Source organism: Magnolia sinica, chromosome 3, assembly GCF_029962835.1.
Source record: "Magnolia sinica isolate HGM2019 chromosome 3, MsV1, whole genome shotgun sequence".
NCBI lineage: Eukaryota > Viridiplantae > Streptophyta > Magnoliopsida > Magnoliales > Magnoliaceae > Magnolia > Magnolia sinica.
The window spans coordinates 105,189,294-105,210,681 of NC_080575.1; the positions used below are offsets into that span (position 1 = coordinate 105,189,294).

Below are 21,388 nucleotides of genomic sequence, written 5' to 3' on the forward strand. Positions count from 1 at the left end.
AAAAAAACACCCGGCAACGAAATATATACAGACATCTCTGCAATGCTTCAATTTACTACTTTCAAAGAGCCATTCCTTTCTTATTCTATCTGCTGCAATTGGAAACTTTGTACAAATAAATACAACTTCTAATCTTTAAATAAAGTAGTCTACAAAAATTTATACACTGCTTTTTTGCAATACCATCTCACTTATTAGAAGTGCCAGGCTATTCACCACACACTGCTCCAAGTTGGTATGGACGTGTGAGATCAACTCCATTCATCACAAAAATCAGACCCATCAAATCATCAAGTGGGACATGCCATATATTTTGATGTACAGTTGTGGCCCACCTGATGTGTGGTTATTGATTTTTTGGAAGAAGGTAAGGTATGTTCATGGTGCCTGCTTATGATGAGCGGCTAAGATCCTGCCAATTCAGCAGGTGCACAGAATGGCCATTACATTCTAAATCGAGAATCTATCCCCACCATTCATCATATCGGATGAGAGATGAGGACCGGTTACATGGAAATGGAGGTCAAAAAAAGAAAAAAAAAAGTACAAAATCGTCATCTTGATGGACGGTTCACATCCAAGATTGAATAGGGTAGTTGCACATGAAGGAATTCACTCCACTGATATGGGCAAAGATTTCTGAGCAATCAAGCATCTCCTCTTCTTCTTTCACCCCTACCTACATAAGTATTAAAAAAAAATGTAAATTTTCTTCAAGTGCTTACGTGGCATATGGGTGAGAAATCCAAGCCGCCCATCAAGTGCACTATACAACTGATTGGCTTAAAACCAAAGTGGTCCACTTATCAGGTAGGTATATATGTACTTTGAATGTGGACTGTTGGCCGGGCTTACCTGATGCGTGAACTGGCCTACTTTTGTGCTTGGGTAAGCAGATGGACGGATGTGATGAACAGCTTGGATCTATATAAACATGTGCCATATTAGCATGGATTGCTGCATATATGTAGACCAGAAAACTTCAACGAAATTAGAGAAATGATCACATACATTTGAGTTGTGTGTAGCCCTCGCCAGAGAAATTAACTTCCAGATAGATCATATGCCATCCAATCCATTCATCAGGTGGGCCAAAAGGACATTCAAAAAATCAGGCCAGCTGTAAAACATTCAGGTGGTCCACACCACACGAATATATTGGTCTTAGGCGTGTTGTGGCTTGTCCCACCTGGCAGGCCCACCAGATGAACGGTTTGAATTCTAAGGAAAAACATATGGGTGGGCCCCACAGCTCAATGTATGGTAATTAGTATTAGGCATGTGGCTGTCCACTTGAAACTATGGCATTTTGGAAAATAAAGCTTACTTCATCGTCATCTTCATCTTCATGATTGCTGTAGCTGGGCCTCGACACCTCTCCAAATTCGTCGCTCTTTGCGAATCTTCCCCTGACACGTGGACGGCTGTCGGCTAGCGTCTTCCGGCATGCATACTGCAATTTTTATTGCATTGTTAAAAGTTAGAAGAGAAACACGGCAATTCATATTTCCACCCCTAACATTAAAATGAAATGAAATGATTTTGAATTTCAGACATTCACGTGATACATGCTCTGGCATGTCTCCCCACACGAGCAAATGTGGCACGTGTGCATCAGGACAGGTAAAGTTCATCAGGTGGTGTGTGCGTGGCACAAATATCAGGTGGGCCACGTGTGTATGTTGATTAATGTCGACCGTTGGTCGTGTTTGTTAAACGTTGACTTCGCACATGTGGCCCACATGATGACCGTACAGGCCTGATTTTTAGATCAAGATGCATACTCTAGGAGGCCCACTGAATGAACGGCGATGATCTTGCACGCATATCCCTCTTTCTCCGATATCGGCTGAGTGTGGTTTCCGATGGCTCAGATGGCAAGTGGTCATTCCATTTCTCAAAAATTAGTAAAGGGATGAATTGCAGTATCCTGACAAGGCAAGTAGTACATGTGAGGCCCATCGATCTGAGATCAGTGCCGTTTATCTGAAGGAAGCCACAATGGATGATGGGTGAATCCTAAGAAGCCAACCAGAATAGACAATTGTAATCCTTGGTTCATTGGCCTAAAAATAAATGGTTTGGGCTTAAAAAAGAGCGGTTTGATCATCAGGTGGCCCAAACCATCAAAAGGTCTTGGCGGTTGGATTGGCCATAAAAATCATGTTATGGTCCCTTTGATGATTGGGATCACTTGATGAGTTTTGGTCGTCCCATTTTCGTGGTGGGGTACACCTCTTGGATTGTATGTTCGGCATGTTTCCATACCATGGGGATCCCCTGAAGGGCCCACCAGGCCGACGGTCTAGATCTAAATCAACTGCCTGTAGACCCATATGTAGTTGGGCTCCCAACTGTTTAATGCTTGTTTATTCCAGGATGTGCTATAGCAGGCGGGTACGTTTTGCCTCCCTTGTGTGGCCATCTGACAAGATGAACGCCCCGAGGTCCTCACCATCTTCCTCAAAGATAATTACTCTAAGTCTATTGGGTTTCTTGGACTCCTTATATAGACTTTTCGATTCTACAGAAAAGAAAGAAGCAAAATAGAAATAAATTTTATAAAATTTATAATTTGATTGATGAATGAAATAAATAATTTACTACCCTTTAAATAGGGATAGCAAGAAATGAAAGAATTTATGGAATCATATTACAACTAAAACTTTTATAGATTAGTGCGATAAAGAGTTATAATCAAATTAAAACTTAGTATTTATAATAAAAAAGAATTAAAATAGGAAACTGACCGTCGATCTAGTGGTATTTGGATGGCTAAAGTAGCTTATTATACCTCAAAATCATATATTTTACGTCTAATAACTTATTTTGGATTGCGAGATACGTTTGATTTAAGGTCTGACGGTCCAGATCACTTCTATCGCGACCGGACCTTTTTTGATCCATCTTGGCCATAAAACTGTTTGCGACCCACTCTACATCACCATCCACTGGGGCCCACACGCTCATATGGTCTGATGGTTTGAACCGTCTAGGTTTTATTTATCCTATGTTCACAGTTTAGCAATGATCCTAACCTCTAATTTTAGAATTGAATGCGACCTATTGAAAATTTATCTTTTGAATGTTATTAATTAACAACAGACAATAATGATCCCAACCATCTACTCAGCAGTAGGGGGTAGGACTGAAGGTTGGGCGGGTTCAACCCGACCGACTCGTGACCAACTGGACATTGGGTTGGGCTCGGGCAAGATATATTGGGTCTGATTTCAAGCTTAGGCTATACAAACACTAACCCGATAAAACTTGGATTGGACTTGGGTTAAGGTGTCAGGTTGCTCGACCCAACCCGAGCCCGATCAATATATAAGTTACTTATAAATTATAATTGAGTGTGGATCGTTTGTGTCGAAGGCACACTAGTGATGATGGGTCTCCTTTGTCCACATCATTTCCAATGACTTAAGCTAACAAGATATGCCGGATTTCTCTTTCCCAAATAGATTGCTTGTTATGCTACATAACTTTTAAAGCAGTAGTTGTCCTATATTTTAGCTTTTTTTTAAAAAAAAAAAAAAGATTGAAGTTCTTTATGACAAATAATCACATATATAATTAATAAAATCATAAATACAAAAAATAAATACTATATTGAAATATAATAAACTAATGTAATAACGAAAATATTAACACGTATACCCGATCAACCCGACCAAGCCCGCTTGGGTTGAGAATTCCCAACCCGAGGTTGGGTTGGGTTAGGATTGAGATACAGGAACTTTGGGTTGGGTTAGGGTTGAGCACCAATCTGACCCAACCCGCCGGACTTTCAGCCCTAGTAGGTGGTCCATAAAGCATAGATTCCACAACATGGACTGTTCCCATCATCGTCAGATGTGGGCCCAGTGGGCAGGGACATACTGAAACCCTGGGCCACTGGACCCACATCTGATGATGATGGGAACGGACGGGCTCTGAGAGGCCAACATGATGTACGGCTTTTATCCACACCATCCATCCATTTTGCCATATTATTGTACAGTTCAAGCCCAAAAATAACAAACATGGATAAAGAGAGAGAGATACCTTGATCTTTTTAGTGAAATTCCTCTCATTCCTCTTCTTGAGGTATCTATGAATCTTCTCTTTTCTTTCTTCAACGGAGAGTCTCTTTACTTTGAACGCGGACTCGTCAAAGGTGGACAGCTCGGATGTAAGGTTCGCTGGACTTCCACACCCGCTCACCACCAGCTGCTGATGCTTTTCATTTATGGCCTTCCAAAATTAACGACCAACAATGAGAGAAAAATAAAAAAACAACCCTTCAATATAATTACGAGAAATGATCACATAAAACCCTTAGGACATCCACACCATGCAAAAGGTGGGCCATCATGAACATCAGTTACTGCAAAAATGGGGCAGGTCCACTCATCAGTTGCTGACCACTGTTGAAATAAACAAACAGCTAATTATCTGAAGCAATTTACAAATGTGCCCTGCTCGGTAAGTGGATTGGCCTGATCATCTGCACCCTTGATCTTCTTTATGGTTCCCATCTTTTATATGGCTTAGATGTCTCCGACATTTCTAGTTCATTTCAAAAAATAATTTGAAAGTTTTATATTAGGGTCGTGGCACAAAAGTCTACTGGACAGTGATATGGAACAACATCCACTGTGGATGGACTGTTCGATATTTTTAAAACGAGAATGACCTTTTTATGGAATACCTCTAAAAAGTAGAGAGCGGATTGCGTACCGAATAACTCTCTATGGGGCCCACCATGTTGTATGCATCTTATCCATGCGGTTGATCTTTTTATCAGCTAATTTTAGGGTATTATGCCAAAATTGAAGCATATCCAAATCTCAAGTGGACGGCACCAATGGAAACAGTGGAGATAATGACATCCACCGTTGAAACCTTTATAGGGCCATAGTGATGTTTATTTGTCATCCAACCTGTTCATAAGGTCACACAGACATACATAAAGGGAAATCACAACTATCAGTTTGATCCAAAACTTCTATGGCCCTCAAGAAGATTTCAACGGTAGGCGTTCAATTCCTGCTGTTTCCTGTGGTGTGGTCCACTTGAGCTTTGAATATGCTTCAAATCCGGTCTCAGGCCCTAAAATTAGATGTAAAAAATGGATGGATGGCTGGATAATTCACATACATAATGGTGGGCCCCACGGAATTTATTAAGTATGCAACGCAACTGAATCCATCTAAGTCGGTGGTGTGTGGTACACCAGCCAATCCGCTTCCTGCCTGTGACCCCGGGCACTGCCTCATATAGATGTCCGTAACAAATTCACGTCCATCTATTTTGAAAGACAACAGTAGGATATGATAACAAATTCACGTCCATATGTTTTAAAAGACCACAGTAGTATAGGATTTTAAAGACCAGACAAATTCAAGACTCATGTAGGCCATGCCAGGAAACAGTTAGGGATTGAATGCGACCGTGTTTGTTCCTACGGTTTATTTGAGCAGTAAAAATTCTATGAACGGTTTGGATGGCATATAAACATCATGGTCAGCTCCAGTAGTTTCAACGGTGAACATTGCTGTTCGCACTGTTTTGTTGGTATGGCCCATCTGAGCTTTGTATGGATAAGATGTCTCCGACATTTTTAATTCACTATAAAAATGATTCTTGAAGAGTTTATAGTACGGTCGTGGCACAAAAGTCTCCTGACAGCGATATGGAACATCATCTACAGATGATGAACTGTTGGATATTTTGAAAATGAAAAAATAACATTCTCTATATATTATCTGTTAAAAATAAGTTCGAATCCGAAAAGACTACTTTTCAATTGAAATTTTTACTTCTCCCACTTTTTAACAAAAGAATTCTTTTTATGTATTGGATAAAAGTATTTTCTACGATTTTTTTTTTTTCCAAATTGAGGGAAGCGGATTGCGTCCATGTGGGAGAGTAAACCGTCCGACCAGGGCTCCTATAGGGCCCACAGTTATGTATTTGACTATCCACGTTGTCCATTCATTTTTTAGATTATTTTAATGTATGAGCTAAATAATGAGTCGGATACAAGGCTCAAGTGGAAGACATCAGAGATGATTCTTGCATTGAATGTATCTTCCATTTAATGCACCCAAGCTTACTATTTGGTGTGGTGTCATTGAGCGTGGGATCTGCTTCATTTTTCGATTCATACGGTGGGACCCACAGGTCTGGTCGGACGGCTGATTTCTGACCGGGGTTCGGACTCAATCCGCTTCCCAAAGTGAGCCGTTGATAAAGTGTTTTGTCATTAAAGACTAATGGTTGAAGTAGGCACAAGGATTATTATTCCACACGTAGACGGACGTGATGCGTGGGAAGTAGGCTGCTTGGGCATCTTTGGCGCGGACATGGATAGTGTACTACCCACAACCGTACTCCCTTCGTCCTCCACTCGCGTAACGTGGCCAAATTTGATCGGACGGCAGATAAAACTGTGTATTAACATAGCTAGCCCGTGGGATTGTTACTTTTGGACTGTGCTCTATAGGTTCCATAATGATGTATGTGTTTTATCTACACCATTCATCCATTTTTTTTTATCATTATTTTGAAGCATCTCAAAAATAAGGCAGATTCTAATATCAAGTGGACCACACTACTAGAAAAAAAAAAAAAAAAAGACAAACAATTACTCAATTCCAAACTTTTGTGGCTCCAAGAAGTTTTAAATGGTAGGCGTTCAATCACTGTGTTCAATCACCACAGTTCTCTTACGTGGTTCTTGCCTTAATGTTGGGCTCATGCACTTAAATGAGCTTGAAATTGGATGGACAACATAAATAAATCATGGTTCCTAAGGCATTGTTTTTAGCTACTTCCAGTGTTAGTAAATATGTGTCTGTGCCATATTTCCAACAGAAGTCTGTTATCCAATCAAATCTTGCACCGTCAACTAATTTCATAAAGTAATATTAAATCCGTGGACCTTTGACAAACATTACACAAAAAAATATCTAGCCCGATCTGAACCATGATGCCAATTAGAAAAGAAGTTGGACAAGCATCTAACACTGTTTTATGCATTTGGACAACTATTTTCTTGAAATTCATTTTCTAAATTCTTACGTTCCTCAAAACCTCCAGTGCAGTTTTATATAACATAGACACACAGTATCTGGACTCGCCGATTCAGATGGGCTCATTCAATCTCGAGTCGAGTCGGGGGGATTTTATATCCACCCAACTTGCCCAGAGAGGGGACTGAATCCGAGTCCTAAAACCATGCAAGAGAGCATGCACCGCTCAGCAAATGTTGCAAATGAAAGGTTAGCTGAACATTTATAAAACAAATATTTTCTGTACCTGTATATCTTCACAGCTGTAAACTGATTCCGAACAATAGATGCTCCTATTCTCTCCCTGAAAATCCAATTCCTGTGTCTGCAACTCTAAAATAGAACTTCCTGGAAACATTCCAGAACCTTCCATGGATATCCCATTTGAATTTCCCGCGAAGAAAGTATCCATACCAGAAATTTCAAGAACAGAACATGGTGCCAATGCCGGATCCAGATTCACATAAGACTGCAATGGTGGCGGGCACTCCTCTTCAAAAGAAGGCAGCAACAGCGGTGGTGGTGCAACTTCAGAGCAATCACCGTTAATGCTAATGACATCCGTTAATGGGATTTGAGATTCTAACGTCGAGATGTCGAATTGCTGGTTTTCGTTTTCATGGGGAGGAGGAAGAGGAGGAGGAACGGAAAGCATCGTTAAGGTGGCGGAGGCATCAGGTTCGGTCTCTTGTTGGGAATCGAGGAAAAAGGTGAGGTTGTCATCTTCGTTATAGTTGTAGTTGTAGTTGTTTTCTTCATTGTTGTTGTTGGTTTGATCGTCAGTACTAATGTTGTTGTTGCTGCCGCTGCTGCTGTTGTTGCTGAACTTTGTTATGCCGTCGGATGTGAATGAAGGAAAGGTAAGGTCAGTAAGATAGGAGTTTTCATCGAAGCAGCAGGCTGAGGAGGAAGAGACTTGGGAGGGTTGGAAGGTTTCAGGGAAGAAATCATGGCTGGAGAAATCGAACATTTGAGCTGTAATGGGGCTTGAAATACCCTCCTGTAATCAACAAAACCTTTTCAATTCAAATCTTGGTTTTGCTTGTGTTACCATATTTTTAAAGCTTTTGCAAGCATCTCCACCACACAAGTGATAAGCTTCAAGAGTGCAATCTGAACCATTGATCTAGTGGGGGAGAAAATGGACGATTAAACAAAGCATCCCAAAGAATTGGTCCAGAATCAGTGAGGGGAAATTCCTTTGATTTTGGATGCTTCGAATTTCTCTAGATAAGTATCACATGGTGGTCCAATATATTAACGGGTCGGATTGCCTTGGAGGTTCGTCAGATGTACGGTGGAGATGCTGGAGAAGTAGGATTTAAAGTGGGCCCAGATGGAATAAGCCCAAGCCCACTCCGGGCTGCATTTGGGTTCTGCTAGTCCTGATTTATAAGTGGGTCAGGTTAGTTCAGAGAGGTCAGGTTTGCAAGCTCCACAAGCGTGTCAGCCTGCCCATACACAAGTAGGTCTACGTGCTAATATGGAACACGTGTGTGAGATCTGAACTTTCCATCTGGTTGGACACAATGCTTAGTTCTTCTAGTGAAAAATCTGCCCGTTTCACTCCTTTGGTGTGTCCCCAATGTAAAAAGTGAACTGATGGCCCACATGAGGTGTGAAATAGCTTGATTTTAACATGAGAGGATCTAAACCGTGTAGGTCCACCTGATGGAAAGCTCAGCCTTCTTACACGTGTTCCATGATGCACGTTCTGGATCTAGCAAAGCCGCTTGGACTGAACCTTTTATTTAAAGAAATAACTATATAGTTCAGTAGCACATAATACAGCCCAATGCATGGCTGAGAACTGATTCTGTGGACCACATTCCAGTGGCCCCCGAGAAGTTTTTAATGGTAGGCGTTCAATCACCACTTTTTCCTGTTGTGTGGTCCACTTGAGAATTGGGTCTACTGCATTTTTGGGCTCATTCCCTAAATTGATCTGCTGAAATGGATGGACGGCATGGATATAATACAGATACATTACGGTGGGCCCCACAGTCGCGTCCAATACACACCCATCCTAGCTATTTTGCTGACAAGCAAGTAAAAAGCCAAATATTCTCTATATTTGTATAGTCTCACCATCTTTTGGGGGTGCGTAATACGCACCTTCATGCGAAATGAAGAACATAATAATAAAAATCAACATGTAGAGGAACAAGATTAGGGAACTCCACTGAAGAAAGTGTAGTGGTTGGTCATGACACGGGAAAGAGGATAAAAAGCATGAAAACGACGAGAGAAAGTGGTAAGAGATTTTTAGCTGTCTAATTAAGGGATGGAGATCTTCAATGGAAAGCTTAAAAGCATCATATTCCATTAAGATGGCCGTGACCCATCCACCTACACATGCCATACATTTGATTCAATCCACATTAATCAAATTGTGGGCCCCATTGTGGATGTAACATTTACCAAATTCATACTCGTTAAATAATAATAATAATAATAATAATAATAAGTTGTCTCAATTCAATTGTTGAATTAGATGTTTATGATCATCTTATCATTCATGCGATATGGCCCGTCCACAAGTGGGCCCGTGACTTGGACAGTCTGGATTGACTGCCAAGTCTACTCATTATGATTAAACCTTATACATGGCTTCGAACATATGAATGAAAGTCGTGTGAAAATAAAATTAGAGATGAATACTTAAGTCGGAGCATTTGGGACTATGCTGAAAAATATATTAAAAAACTCAAAAGAATTGACACTCCACGCAACTTAACCAGTTAATCATGAGTTCGTTCAAAACTCTTGAAAAATCATCCCAAAGAAATATAGTAAAACTCGGTAAAACACCAATTGGCATGACTAGACATTATTTAGAGAGCTTTGCTAGGCCCGCGTGCATTTAAAATAAAGCTTATATGCTGCGTGAATGTAGGTCCCATATTTAACACACCCATTAAATCAAATACGCCATAATTAGCAAATCAAATGTACGGCTCTAGTTGAAGTTTTCTAACCCATCCACCTGTTTCCTAAATTGGAGCCACATGCTTAGCCATCCATGCTTTTTTTTTTCTTTCTCTCGGACAACATGTAAAAGGACAAACCAACTCAGTGGATGGATAGGAATAGGATTGTGCACCCACATGTGTGTGGCATGTACATGAGCTTTATTATACACACGTGTGCACTTAGCAAAGCTCTCATTTATGTATTATTTATACTTTTTAATATTAAATATTTAGAAAACTGAGAATTGCACGAGTTCTCAATGGCTCACGTAAAATATGGCCGCGAATGTGTAAACGAAGACAGCCGCGATCGACTGCACCACGACAAAAATTGAAATGCTACAATGCAGCGAGTTTGATAGAAGAGTTTCTATGCAGCTCCCTCTTCACGGTACATATGGAGGAGTTTTCTGATGTCAGGTGACGGTGACTACTGCTCTGGTGGGCCACCATGTGGATTTCGTACGGCCCAATTATATAAGAGACTAGACAACCCTGACCATCCATTTGCTAGCTGTTCTTCTGATTGGATGTAGACTGGTGCTCTAACCGTTCACTCCCCTTTTTTTCTTGGGTAATACTACTCCACATGGTGGCCCACTAAAACAACGGTCGTGATTTCCAGATATGTTTGTCACATGCACAGAAAGGAGAGAATGCATAGAACTTGCATACATGGACCCGCATTCTAGAATTCCTCGTTTAAATGCATTGAATGTTAATGGCCTTGGGAGGCTGTTTCGGGTCACTTCAGAAAAAACCAGGGCGCTTTCTGCAATGGGAATATGCTATAGAAAAGATTCAAAAATTACAGAAAACCCCAGAGGTTGAAAATTCAGGTAAGAAACAAGAAACCGAAATTCAATCACAAGTTTCCGAGAGAGGGAGAGAATTATTACGAGCTGAAGCTGCTGCTCCGTCGGATAAATTGCGTCCTGTAACAACATTTCCATTGCAAGAATTCAAGCTATCTCGACCGTCGAAATTCCTTTCACCAAACAAGCGCACTGTTCATTTCATTCTCTCTCCCTCTTAGAAACTCGAAAAATCGAAGGATGGAGGTATTGTGGAGGGCGGGATAATTCATTTATATACCTTTCTGAGCGAATAACGGCGTTTCCGTACTTCGCCGTCAGTACAGGGTGTTTCCGCCGTTAACGGGCAGCCGCGAGCGTTTGGGTCTCCTTATCAACCACGTGGTCGTGACACGTGCACAACGCGTCCGACCTGGCACCAGCGATTCCCAGTGCTTTTATTGGCTTCGGTTGTTTGAACGGCCGAGCAGAAAATGGAACGACCATTCACTGTATTTTTAGGAAATTTATATACTGACTCTCCGTTGAACAGAGCAATAATTTCTTTGGCGGATAAATAACTTTCATACTCCGTCACTGTGGGATCGATGATACGCAGGCACTTATAAATTAGTTAGAAATTGCATACGTGGCATGTAAGTGATCCAAATTAGACCCACTAAAGTATGGTTCTCAGTTTAGATATGTCGTGAATAAAAGGCTAAATTTATTTGATTATCTGAATATCATCAGATTGGTAGATCTTTATTGGACAGTTTAGAATGAAAAATGATCCAATGGTACTATTTCAAAGAACAAGTGTCCACAGAGATTGGGAATGCTAACCCCACTATTTAGTCTGTTTAATTTTAGTTAGTGTATCCTAGGCGTACAATTTATGAGTGGCTGAGTATGAGGCGTTGTACTCTGTCAGAGTATAAAACGAAAATGACAGGCGAAATTAGCTAAAGTTGCTAGACGAAGCAGTACTGTATTTTTAGGACAGGTTTACGATGAAGAGGACCGTATGATACGGCAACTCGCATCTTTGAATAGTCTTCACACGTGTTTAGAATTCTGATAAGTGAGACCCATGGTTCAGTGACTGTAAGGGGATCTGTGGGGCCCACAGTGATGTATATGTTTTTATGTATGCCGTCCGTCCATTTTGATAAATCATTTTTGGAAATGAGCCGAACAAGGAAGCAGATCAAATCCTCAAGTGGACCATACCGCATGAAGAAGTGGAGATTGAATTCCTATGACAATGATTCTCAATAGGATGAAGGGACAACACAAAAATCAGCTGATCCAACAGTTTTCTTGGCTTAAAAAGTTTTCAGCAATGTCCATTCAATCCCTACTTTCCTGTGGTGTAGGTTACTTGAGTTTTGAATCTATTTGATTTCTAAACTCATGTCCTAATATAAAGGAGCAATCGGTTATATTTGATTTCTAAACTCATGTCCTAATATAAAGGCGCAATATGTTATTTGATTTCTAAACTCGTGTCCTAATATATAGGTTACACATGCTTTTAATAAAAGGAGTGGTAAGAGACTGGCGTCCCCCATCCACCGAGAATAAGCAGACGTTGACAGTACACCAGTGGTCTGGATTACGGAAATAAATGAAAATACCTGTATATGCAAAGAAGAGAGAGCCGTTCATCTGATCATGGCTGGAAGAGGATGAAAGCGGTCCCCACTTTACTGGACCCATATAAAAAGGTCAAAAAAGGGGGCCCACTTTTGCACCATCGTTGTCTCTTTTATCAAAGACTCACTCACGGTAAGATTTGGCTGCAATTGTTTCACATTGTATCATTTCTGTATACTGCATAGGGGGCCATTTTGGTGGATCTTCCTGAATTTCAGGCGAGTTCAAATTCACAGACGGTCCTACGTACTGAACCGTCCTGATCTTGAATTCGAACGAGCTATGTAAATTGCCTCTTCAATCTCTTTTTCCGAGTCACATAGCATTTCTCAGCATGGATTGAAGACTCGGTGACTCGGACTGACTAGTTTCTCCTGTTTTAAGACTGGACTCGCCTGAATTGAGTCCGAGTCAACTCAAACGAGTCAGAAATCCCTTTTGTTTTTTTTTGCCTTGAGTACAAATCTTAAATCAAAAGCTCCTGCAAAAGGAAGAGCTGCTACCCATGAATCCTTGAAAATTGAAAAGTCTTACTTAGGTAGCTTTACATCAATCGACCAGTAGATGAGATTCTTAGCCATTAACAGCAACTGCCCCCCACAAGATTGATTTCCACCTTTCAATCTCAACCGTTATCCAACACATTGTGGGGCTAATGCAAGTGGGTCTATCCCCCTCCACTTAAAATGATTAAGTTCTTGCCTATCCTTATAGGGTCAAATTCTCATGATTAAGTTCGAGATCACTTCAAATCATCTCAATTCCCTTCCAGAAAGTGACCATCACCATCAATTTTAGCGTATTTCAGTCAAACAAAGCTACGGATGTCCCGTCTCTGCACAAATTCATCCGACTTTGGACGAAGGATCGTGTTCTAGAATAGAATAGTGCAATTCCTCGTCAAAAATATTCCAGGTTCCAGGCATCAAGCACGCGAAGCCGCAATCATATTTACTTTCTGGGCCATTCCAGTCACACAGCAGCATTTATGCCGGATAGGGACAGAGACCTGCAGATGACAACTTGAAGAGAGTACCAACATTCTCTTAAAATGGTGGTTATTCCTAACTATAGTGTACATCGAAACTTGAAGCAAAGGATTATCTCCATAATCCTTGTATTATCGATTACTAATCTAAGCTTCTTGACTTGTCTACTTGACGAACCGACACGTGGGGGCTTCTCTCATTGCGCATGCATTTTTGCGTCTGATTGGGTTCGCAGTCGATCAAAAGCTGTGATCTTGACATTTCTGCACTATCTAGAGATCATCAATGCATTCGGTATGATTGGGCCAGGTGTCAGCTCATAGAGATTTTTTTTTTTTTTAAAAGAAGAAAATATCCCAGCTTAGCACCCGCCTACCCCAGAAAAAGCGTCTTGTGAGCCTGTTCTGAGCGACAGGACGCCCAACTCGTGCCAACCTTTTTCCTTGAGTGTGCATCAGGGGGCCCACCATGAAGATGGCCAGGAAAAATAGGCTGCTCTATTCATCAGGAGGGGCAGATGACTACATTGAATTCAAATATGGGCCCCTTTGTTTTAAATCATTCCTGTTTCTGTAAATATGTTGGCCATCAGATAGGTTGAGTGGCCAGAACTTCAGGCCAGGTTATCCACACGGTCGGGCCACCTGACATAGGTTGGATTCCGCTGGCATGTTGCATAGCTCAGAGATGTTTTTATGGGCTTAGATAACTTCCAGTCAGCAGATGTTAAAATGTTCCAACTGAAAAGCCACACGCCTAAACACGAATAAAGCATCCAGTTTTTCACTTCTGCTGGCTTTCCAAATAATACCCCAGCAGCCCAACACTCACTGGGCACATCAACATTTATACATTAGCATCATCTAATCTTCTTTTACTCTGGCCAACATTGATGTATCTAAGCCCATATGACCCAACATCCGCAAATGAGCTATTGTTAGATTAGTGCTAACAATTAACATATGCATGTAGTTTCCTATTTCTTATAATAAAAAGACCAAAGTTACAGTTTAAATTATGTTAGTCTCACAGGATCAATTGTCATCTGAATTCAAGTAGAGGTGGTGCTGATGGATATAATCAATCACTTCATCCGCAGTCAGATATTTCACTGATAGTCCTCTCGCTATGCACTCCCTGCAGTAAGTTCAAACACAACAAAAGGATGTTCATTTCTTTCACGTTACTTCCGACGAGAAGAAACCAATAGCCATTCACATACACTTAGCAACTAAAAATCGCTTTACCTTATTCTTGTTGAACTGATTTGATTTGGTACCAGCTCATCCACCACCCTGATGTTCCTCTGAAATAAACATTTACAAATGTCATTCAAGAGGAAGCACTATCTGTGAGTAGGTTAAGTAGGGTGGAGGTCTGGATCACTCCGAGTTCCTATACCACACGTGCATGTGTATGATGATCCAAACTCCTCATTCACCACAGAATACCGTTAATAGGTCATGTGCCAAAAATGACATTGGCAAGGAAATCCCCAACCATTTAAAGAGTGTTGAACAAAAATCACTAAACTTTGGTTAACTTCTGTATGACATTAATATTGTTAAGATTGTCTGATAATTGTAATTTTTGGTCTATGGACCATTTATAGCCATATGATGAATGACTGATTTGGATCATCATGGGCCAATGCCACTTATATGAATATACTGATTTGGATCATCTAGACCAATGCCGCTTGTATGAATAGAAAGATGGCAGAAGTAGGTGGACTAGATCTTGACAAGTATTAATGTTTTCATATTATAATCAATTTTCAGGAATTAAAATGAACACTGGAAGGAAAAGATATTGGGGATGTCTGTTAATTCATAACCTTGTTCTCATACAAAATGTCATCAGTGGATATTGTGTTCTCAATATCTTTCCCTTCTCTGCGAATGCAGATCACACCATAGTCTCTGCAGATGGCTCTGACCTGAACAGAAATTGGCATGTGAGGCATTTCCAGTAAAGTCCTTTCCTTTGTCACTCTGTCATGACACTATAACAGCAAGTGCATATGCACTACAGGTGGCGTACATCTACCAATGTTCATTTCTTCAGCAAACAATCAGTTCATAATGGAAATAGAGATGTAGTTTTGTTTTTTCTTTTTAAAATATTCTTGAGTGGATACTATAATGTTATTAAAAGAAAATGGAAAACCAAAGAGGCCCACGCAACCAGACAGAGGAGCATAGATGATGAGAGATCATCTAGCTAAGACGAAGAAGGCCAAGGATGCCACCCCCAAGGTACATGATACATCAAGAGACTCCTGTTACGGCCTTGAAAGACATTAAGCCCAGAATGCAATGGACAACCCTGCTCCTACTCCTAGCCCTTCGATCATTGCCCAGATACAATTTGGCTTTGGTACAAAATATTCTGTTATTGTGCTTCTTCCAAATTGACCACAATCCCACAAGAAAAACCCCAACCTAGACCACGACCTGTTTTTGTGATGGGTTGAGCTGAACCAACCCAACCCTGACATCAACATGAGATCATGAATGAATTAAAAATTATATATATAAAGGTCGCACCAGAAAAACTACCCGACCTGGATGGTTGCACCAGGTTAACTTGGACAGTTTGAACAGTTTCCTTCCCATACGTACTGTTATGCTCCTTCCAAATTGACCACAATCCCACAAGTAAAACCCCAACCTGGAGTATGACCTGTTTTTGTGGATGAGTTGAGCTGAACCAACCCAACCCTGACATCAACATGAGATCTTGAATGAATAAATAAATAAAGGTTACACCAATTGATCCGGGCTGTTGTATGAGAAGAACTACCCGATCTGGATGGTTGCACCAGGTTAACTTGGACAGTTTGAATAGTTTCCTTCCCATATGTACTGTTATTGCTCTTTCCAAATCAACCACAATCCCAAAAGAAAAACCCCAACCCAGACCACGACCTGTTTTTGTGATGGGTTGAGCTGAACCAACCCAAACCTGACATCAACATGAGATCTTGAATGAGTAAAAAATATAAATTAAGGTTACACCAGTTGACCCAGGCTGTTGCACCAGAAGAACTACCCCACCTGTATGGTTGCACCAGGTTAACTTGGACAGTTTGAACAATTTCATTCCCAAAATGGGCTTTTAGCAACTTGGCCCATTGCAGTGGGTGGGTAATGTCCAAACCACCTGGTTGGTTCCAGATTTTAAAACACTGCATGCAAGTATCATAGTGTATTTAGTGCTTTGAGTAACAACATGGACTGATGGACCAGCCTACCAGAAGATATGATTGATCAAAATACGGCAGTACAGAAATAACATAATCGAATCATTTTCAGTTCTGAATCCATCACAAAGAAGATCAGTAAATGAAATGGAGAGATTGTCTTCTCTGGATTAGAAAAATTATTATGGCAAGGCAGGATATATACCTGCTCTGGAATCCAAACTCCAGGGACACCAAAAGATTCAAGTAGATCAGAACCGCAAACAAGCATAACTTTGAGGGATTCTACATCAAGAAAAAAACAACCTTTCAAATTATCCTCAAAAGAAACGCTAAATAAACTATACTTGCATGGAAAATGTAGGTGGACTGTTAAAACTAAAACTCACATGACGTCAAGAGAATGAAATTTGCAATGAATATCCCATGGATGTAAGTTACAGAGTGGGGGCCCTTTCTAGCTAGAGATCACTTTATAGTTCACAACAGACAGAAATATAGAATGTCATATCGCACATGGACTAACCTGAAAATTAGAAGTCGACTGAACTAATAAACAACACTACTGTCAGTTGACTGCTGACACAAACTACCACTCAGAAATCCTCAGTTTTGGCAAAACCAAACCAGATATTGAAAACAAGGGCCAGGTCAGGTAAATGGGAAAAACAGCTATGATAATCTTTTTGTCACTATTGGTGCTATGATGTAATCCCTGGTTTTCATTAATAAGAAAAACCTTAATGAATCATCCACTCCCTAATCACAACCTTGATTATTTTGATAATCATCTGTAACACTCCACTGAGATAACTGAATCCAGACATGAATGAAGTTATCACTTTCAAACTTGCCATGAAAAAGCACAGGGTGAGGTAGGAAGTGTGTGCATCGGGAATATTAAAGAAACAATAAAACAAACAATGGAGCATGATGTGCTAACACCATGTAAAATATTAGTCGAATTTTACAAAAGATAAGTAAATGAACAGAGTCAATCTTATATGGCAAACAGAGAGGCTGAGGCAATACAGTGATTGAGTACGAAATTTAAGAACCTTGGATTCTGCAACATGACAACAATGACCCTCTTCAGGTAGGAGCTCAAGGATCACAAATCACTCCAGACTGTGGGTTTCAAGTGAACAATGGACACGTAAAAGTGATAATAAAAAACCTAGGCTCAAGTTTCGACTTCAATAAACATATTCTAACACATGCAATTTCCACAGGTGATCTTCCCCTTGTCCACCCAGATTGGTGGGTTGCCTTATATCGTAGGATTCTTCTAGATAGGATGCCGGTCCCAGTTTGGAATCTAGGAAGTTTCATGAATTCCGGGCTATAAAAGCTTGTATCAAACCACTCCTGCTTCTGAATTTCCTTTCCCTATCCATTGAAGGTGATTCTTTTATATAATCAATTGGTAGATTCTCCTCCTTGGCTCCTGAACCAAAATTTAAGTTTGTTTATGGATTTTCACCCTCATGTCTGAAAGGCCTTCCACATGCACTGGGAGGTATTTCTCAGCCATAGTTTTCCGTTTCTTTTATTGGCAAAGGTTAAGCTTAGCAGTAGATGTTCTTTGTCATGTAGTGGATAATAATATCTGAGATGCTGTCCTCATTTGCAGGGAACTTCCATGTAATGTGCTTTTGGCACTTTGAAATCTTGCTACCACCCCGGCTCTAGCTGCAAAACCTACCCTTTCTCCTATTACCACCTAGCACTACCATGACTCCATCAGAACCATGTTTGCCAAAATAAATTGTATGCTACTCATAGTTTTTGTCATTTTTCAGATATAGATCACAAGAGTATCTGCAGAATTTTATTTTATTTTTTGAGAGAGAGTGCAAAATAGATACAACCACCTAGTTGCTTCCTGTATTTATTAATACAGATATAGATTTTAAGTCTATCATATTATCTTAATCTTAAATAGTGATTTCTAAGGCACTCCCACTTACCAAATTTATTGAGAACAGCCACCGCACTGCTACTGCTTATTGCAACTAAAGTGTTGTCCAGCTTTTGCTTTCTTAATCTGAATAACTTCTTTGAAACAGAGAATTAAGAACCCACTTTCCAGGAATATAACACCAAAGAGAAGTAAAATTCTTGCTTCCAACATATGCAAAAATGGTCTGAAACAAAATGATTGCCATTTTATGCAGCTTTAAATGTTTAGTGTGTATATACTATATAGTAATCTTTGAAGAAGAAACAGACGTTCAGGTTCTTCAGTAAAACATGCACGCCATTAGTAAATGAACATGCATGAAGTTCAGAACTTTATAATATCCACTGGGTGGGTTAAAGGCTAACAATGTATAGCTTCCACACGATGAAAGTTGACAATCCCAAAAAGTTGGAAGCCAAAATGTTCGAGAACGTGTTCTAACAACCAAAAGGTGATGGCTAATCTAACTTCCAAAGCACAATCTTGCACAGATTGACATTTTTCAAAGTGATAATGTAATGTTACATATGCTCATATCCAACCAGTTGGACCGCTGATTTGCCATCCAACCAGCAGATATTTTTCATCATACGATGTTTTTGTGATATCCAACCCGTCCAAAAGGTATACCCCACCATGAGAATCATCTTATGCAAAAATCGTCCTCCTAATCCATCCATTTTTTGAGCCACACCAATATATCTTAATTATATCAATAGATATCCATTTTTCCACAGTATGGCCCACCTAATAAGTGGAATGGGTTGATATTTTCACCAGGCAATCGTCATGGTCGGATCAACCCATTGGAGGGGTTGGATTTGACACACACACACACACACGAAAGGTTGGAAGTTATACGCTGATTGGACAGTAACTTGTTGTCCAACCGGTTGGTTGTGAGCATTTCCCTTTGATTTCCATTGCTAATTACAAAGGACACAGAACTTTTAGAAGGCATTCATCAGAGTCCCAAATCTGCATCAATTTCATTGTAAATGTTAACAATGTAAGTTCTCCATTAAAAAGTAATTAGAATGGTCAGCATGACAGAAACAACATAAAGGTAAAAGAGGATAATCAAATATCTTCATGGATGCTAACAAAATTAGACACTTTAAGCTAAATTGCATTGTCTTATCACTTCGCATACCCTAAATTGAGAAAAGTTTGAACATTCGATTACCCTTATCACATAAACAAAAGACATCCTTATGGTAGCTAACATAATGCTAAATGGTGTAGATGCGTTAGTTGCTTTAACGTTCCATTAGATGAAAGCATATGTAGAAGTAATAAGGATGCATTTCAGTATATAACTCAAATGCATGGGACTTCATACCTCCAGAAACCAATCCACTCTCACACAATGAACTCCGAATTCTAGCCAAAACAGTCAGGGTACGTTGATAGCTGCTTTGCCTTGCCTGCAACATAAGTTTAGAGTCATTAACTTTAAGCAATGTAATGATGTAAACCAAAGGACCTTAGCATTACAGAAGTCCTGATGCTTGACATAAAATATATACAATATGAAAAATATAGGAAAAGAGCATGCTGAAATATGGTGATGAAGAATATATGGGACTCTAGTCATGCTGTTTTCTGGATTCTCATTCAATTGGAACACGTGTATAAAACGGATCATCCTTGTTTCCCTTTGCCATGGCTATCCTTGGCTCCTTTGTTTTATTTATTTATTTATGAATTTTGATAAAATTTAAAGGAATTGCAAATAGAACAAGAAGCTCGATCTCCAACTTAGAAATGATCTATAGAGACTATCTTTGGCCGAAGAATCAGCGTCCTCATTTGCTTCCTATTGGAAGAGTAAAAAATGGCATCTCAAGAGGATTATATATCATGGATCTGTTCAGAAGTAATGTGAGTCACCAATGCATAGGACTGTCACAGCTCGCAAGTCAAATCAACCCACCTAATAATATGTTAATGGTATCCCTCCATAGCGACCAGAGAAGGAAACCAAGAATACTTTGGGGTTCCTCCAGTGAACCATTATCAGAGTCCCAGATGACAGGAGGTGATGCAATCAGGCTCTCTTCAAAAGGGAATCATAAAATATCAAGAGTTGGCCCCACCTGATCACATCTGTGGGTCCACAATCCATGGCACACGCCTGTCGCATGGGTCCCCTTACATCACATGCCTGTTAGTAGTTGCTTTTGCTTCCAGTTATTTAGATGCTATAATTGTCCAAAGTACCCTGTCATGTTCATTGGGAAATAAGCAAGCATCGGGGGTATTTTAGTCTTTTCCATTGCAAGCAGGGTTTCTTGTAAAATTGCTATCATCTCAAACAAACTCCCACCAGATCGAGGGTGCAACCAAGAAATCGTAAAAAATTTTTTGGAGAGATGAAATCATAGAAGTTAATTTCAGCATACCTGATGCAGGACATGAAATTAAATATGAGGTGCCAGATTTCAAGTTTTAGATCATACCAATTTCTAAACAATAACAAAAAAATCACGTCCCACATACGTTCAAATATTCAACAAGGGGAATCTATGGGGGTCCAAGACTACACACGTTTAGGGTTGGATCAAGTAACATTATAAACCAAACAATACCCAATGGAGTGTAGATTCATCCAATCCTGCAAAGAACTGTTCCCCGATTCAAGAGATTCACCATGTTTCAAATAGGGGAAAACCTAGGCTTTGCAAAAGTTGGAAATACTTAAAATTTGAGATTTTCTAGGGTTAGGGTTTGGAATTTAAGGCA

General features: G+C 40.0%; 2 protein-coding genes across 3 annotated transcripts; both read right to left on the reverse strand.

Moving 5' to 3' along the window:
• Positions 1 to 399: 399 nt before the first annotated feature.
• Positions 400 to 11,339, reverse strand: LOC131240544 (uncharacterized). Of its 2 annotated transcripts, XM_058238833.1 has the most exons (6): positions 10,933 to 11,339; positions 7,309 to 8,061; positions 4,051 to 4,239; positions 1,328 to 1,453; positions 856 to 924; positions 400 to 679 (listed from the first exon to the last, which is right to left on the reverse strand). In XM_058238833.1, exons 1-6 carry the CDS (start codon positions 10,984 to 10,986, stop codon positions 572 to 574), a joined length of 1,299 nt encoding a protein of 432 aa, XP_058094816.1. In that variant the 5' UTR covers positions 10,987 to 11,339; the 3' UTR covers positions 400 to 571. The 2 variants fall into 2 exon arrangements, with proteins under 2 accessions (XP_058094816.1, XP_058094817.1); XM_058238834.1 differs by lacking the exon at positions 856 to 924 and having other exon boundaries at positions 10,933 to 11,338.
• A 2,900-nt stretch (positions 11,340 to 14,239) lies between these two features.
• On the reverse strand, positions 14,240 to 20,140 carry LOC131240546 (nicotinamide/nicotinic acid mononucleotide adenylyltransferase). Its single transcript, XM_058238837.1, has 5 exons — positions 19,986 to 20,140; positions 16,886 to 16,965; positions 15,313 to 15,414; positions 14,723 to 14,781; positions 14,240 to 14,612 (listed from the first exon to the last, which is right to left on the reverse strand). Exons 1-5 carry the CDS (start codon positions 20,077 to 20,079, stop codon positions 14,510 to 14,512), a joined length of 438 nt encoding a protein of 145 aa, XP_058094820.1. The 5' UTR covers positions 20,080 to 20,140; the 3' UTR covers positions 14,240 to 14,509.
• Between the last annotated feature and the right edge of the window lie 1,248 nt (positions 20,141 to 21,388).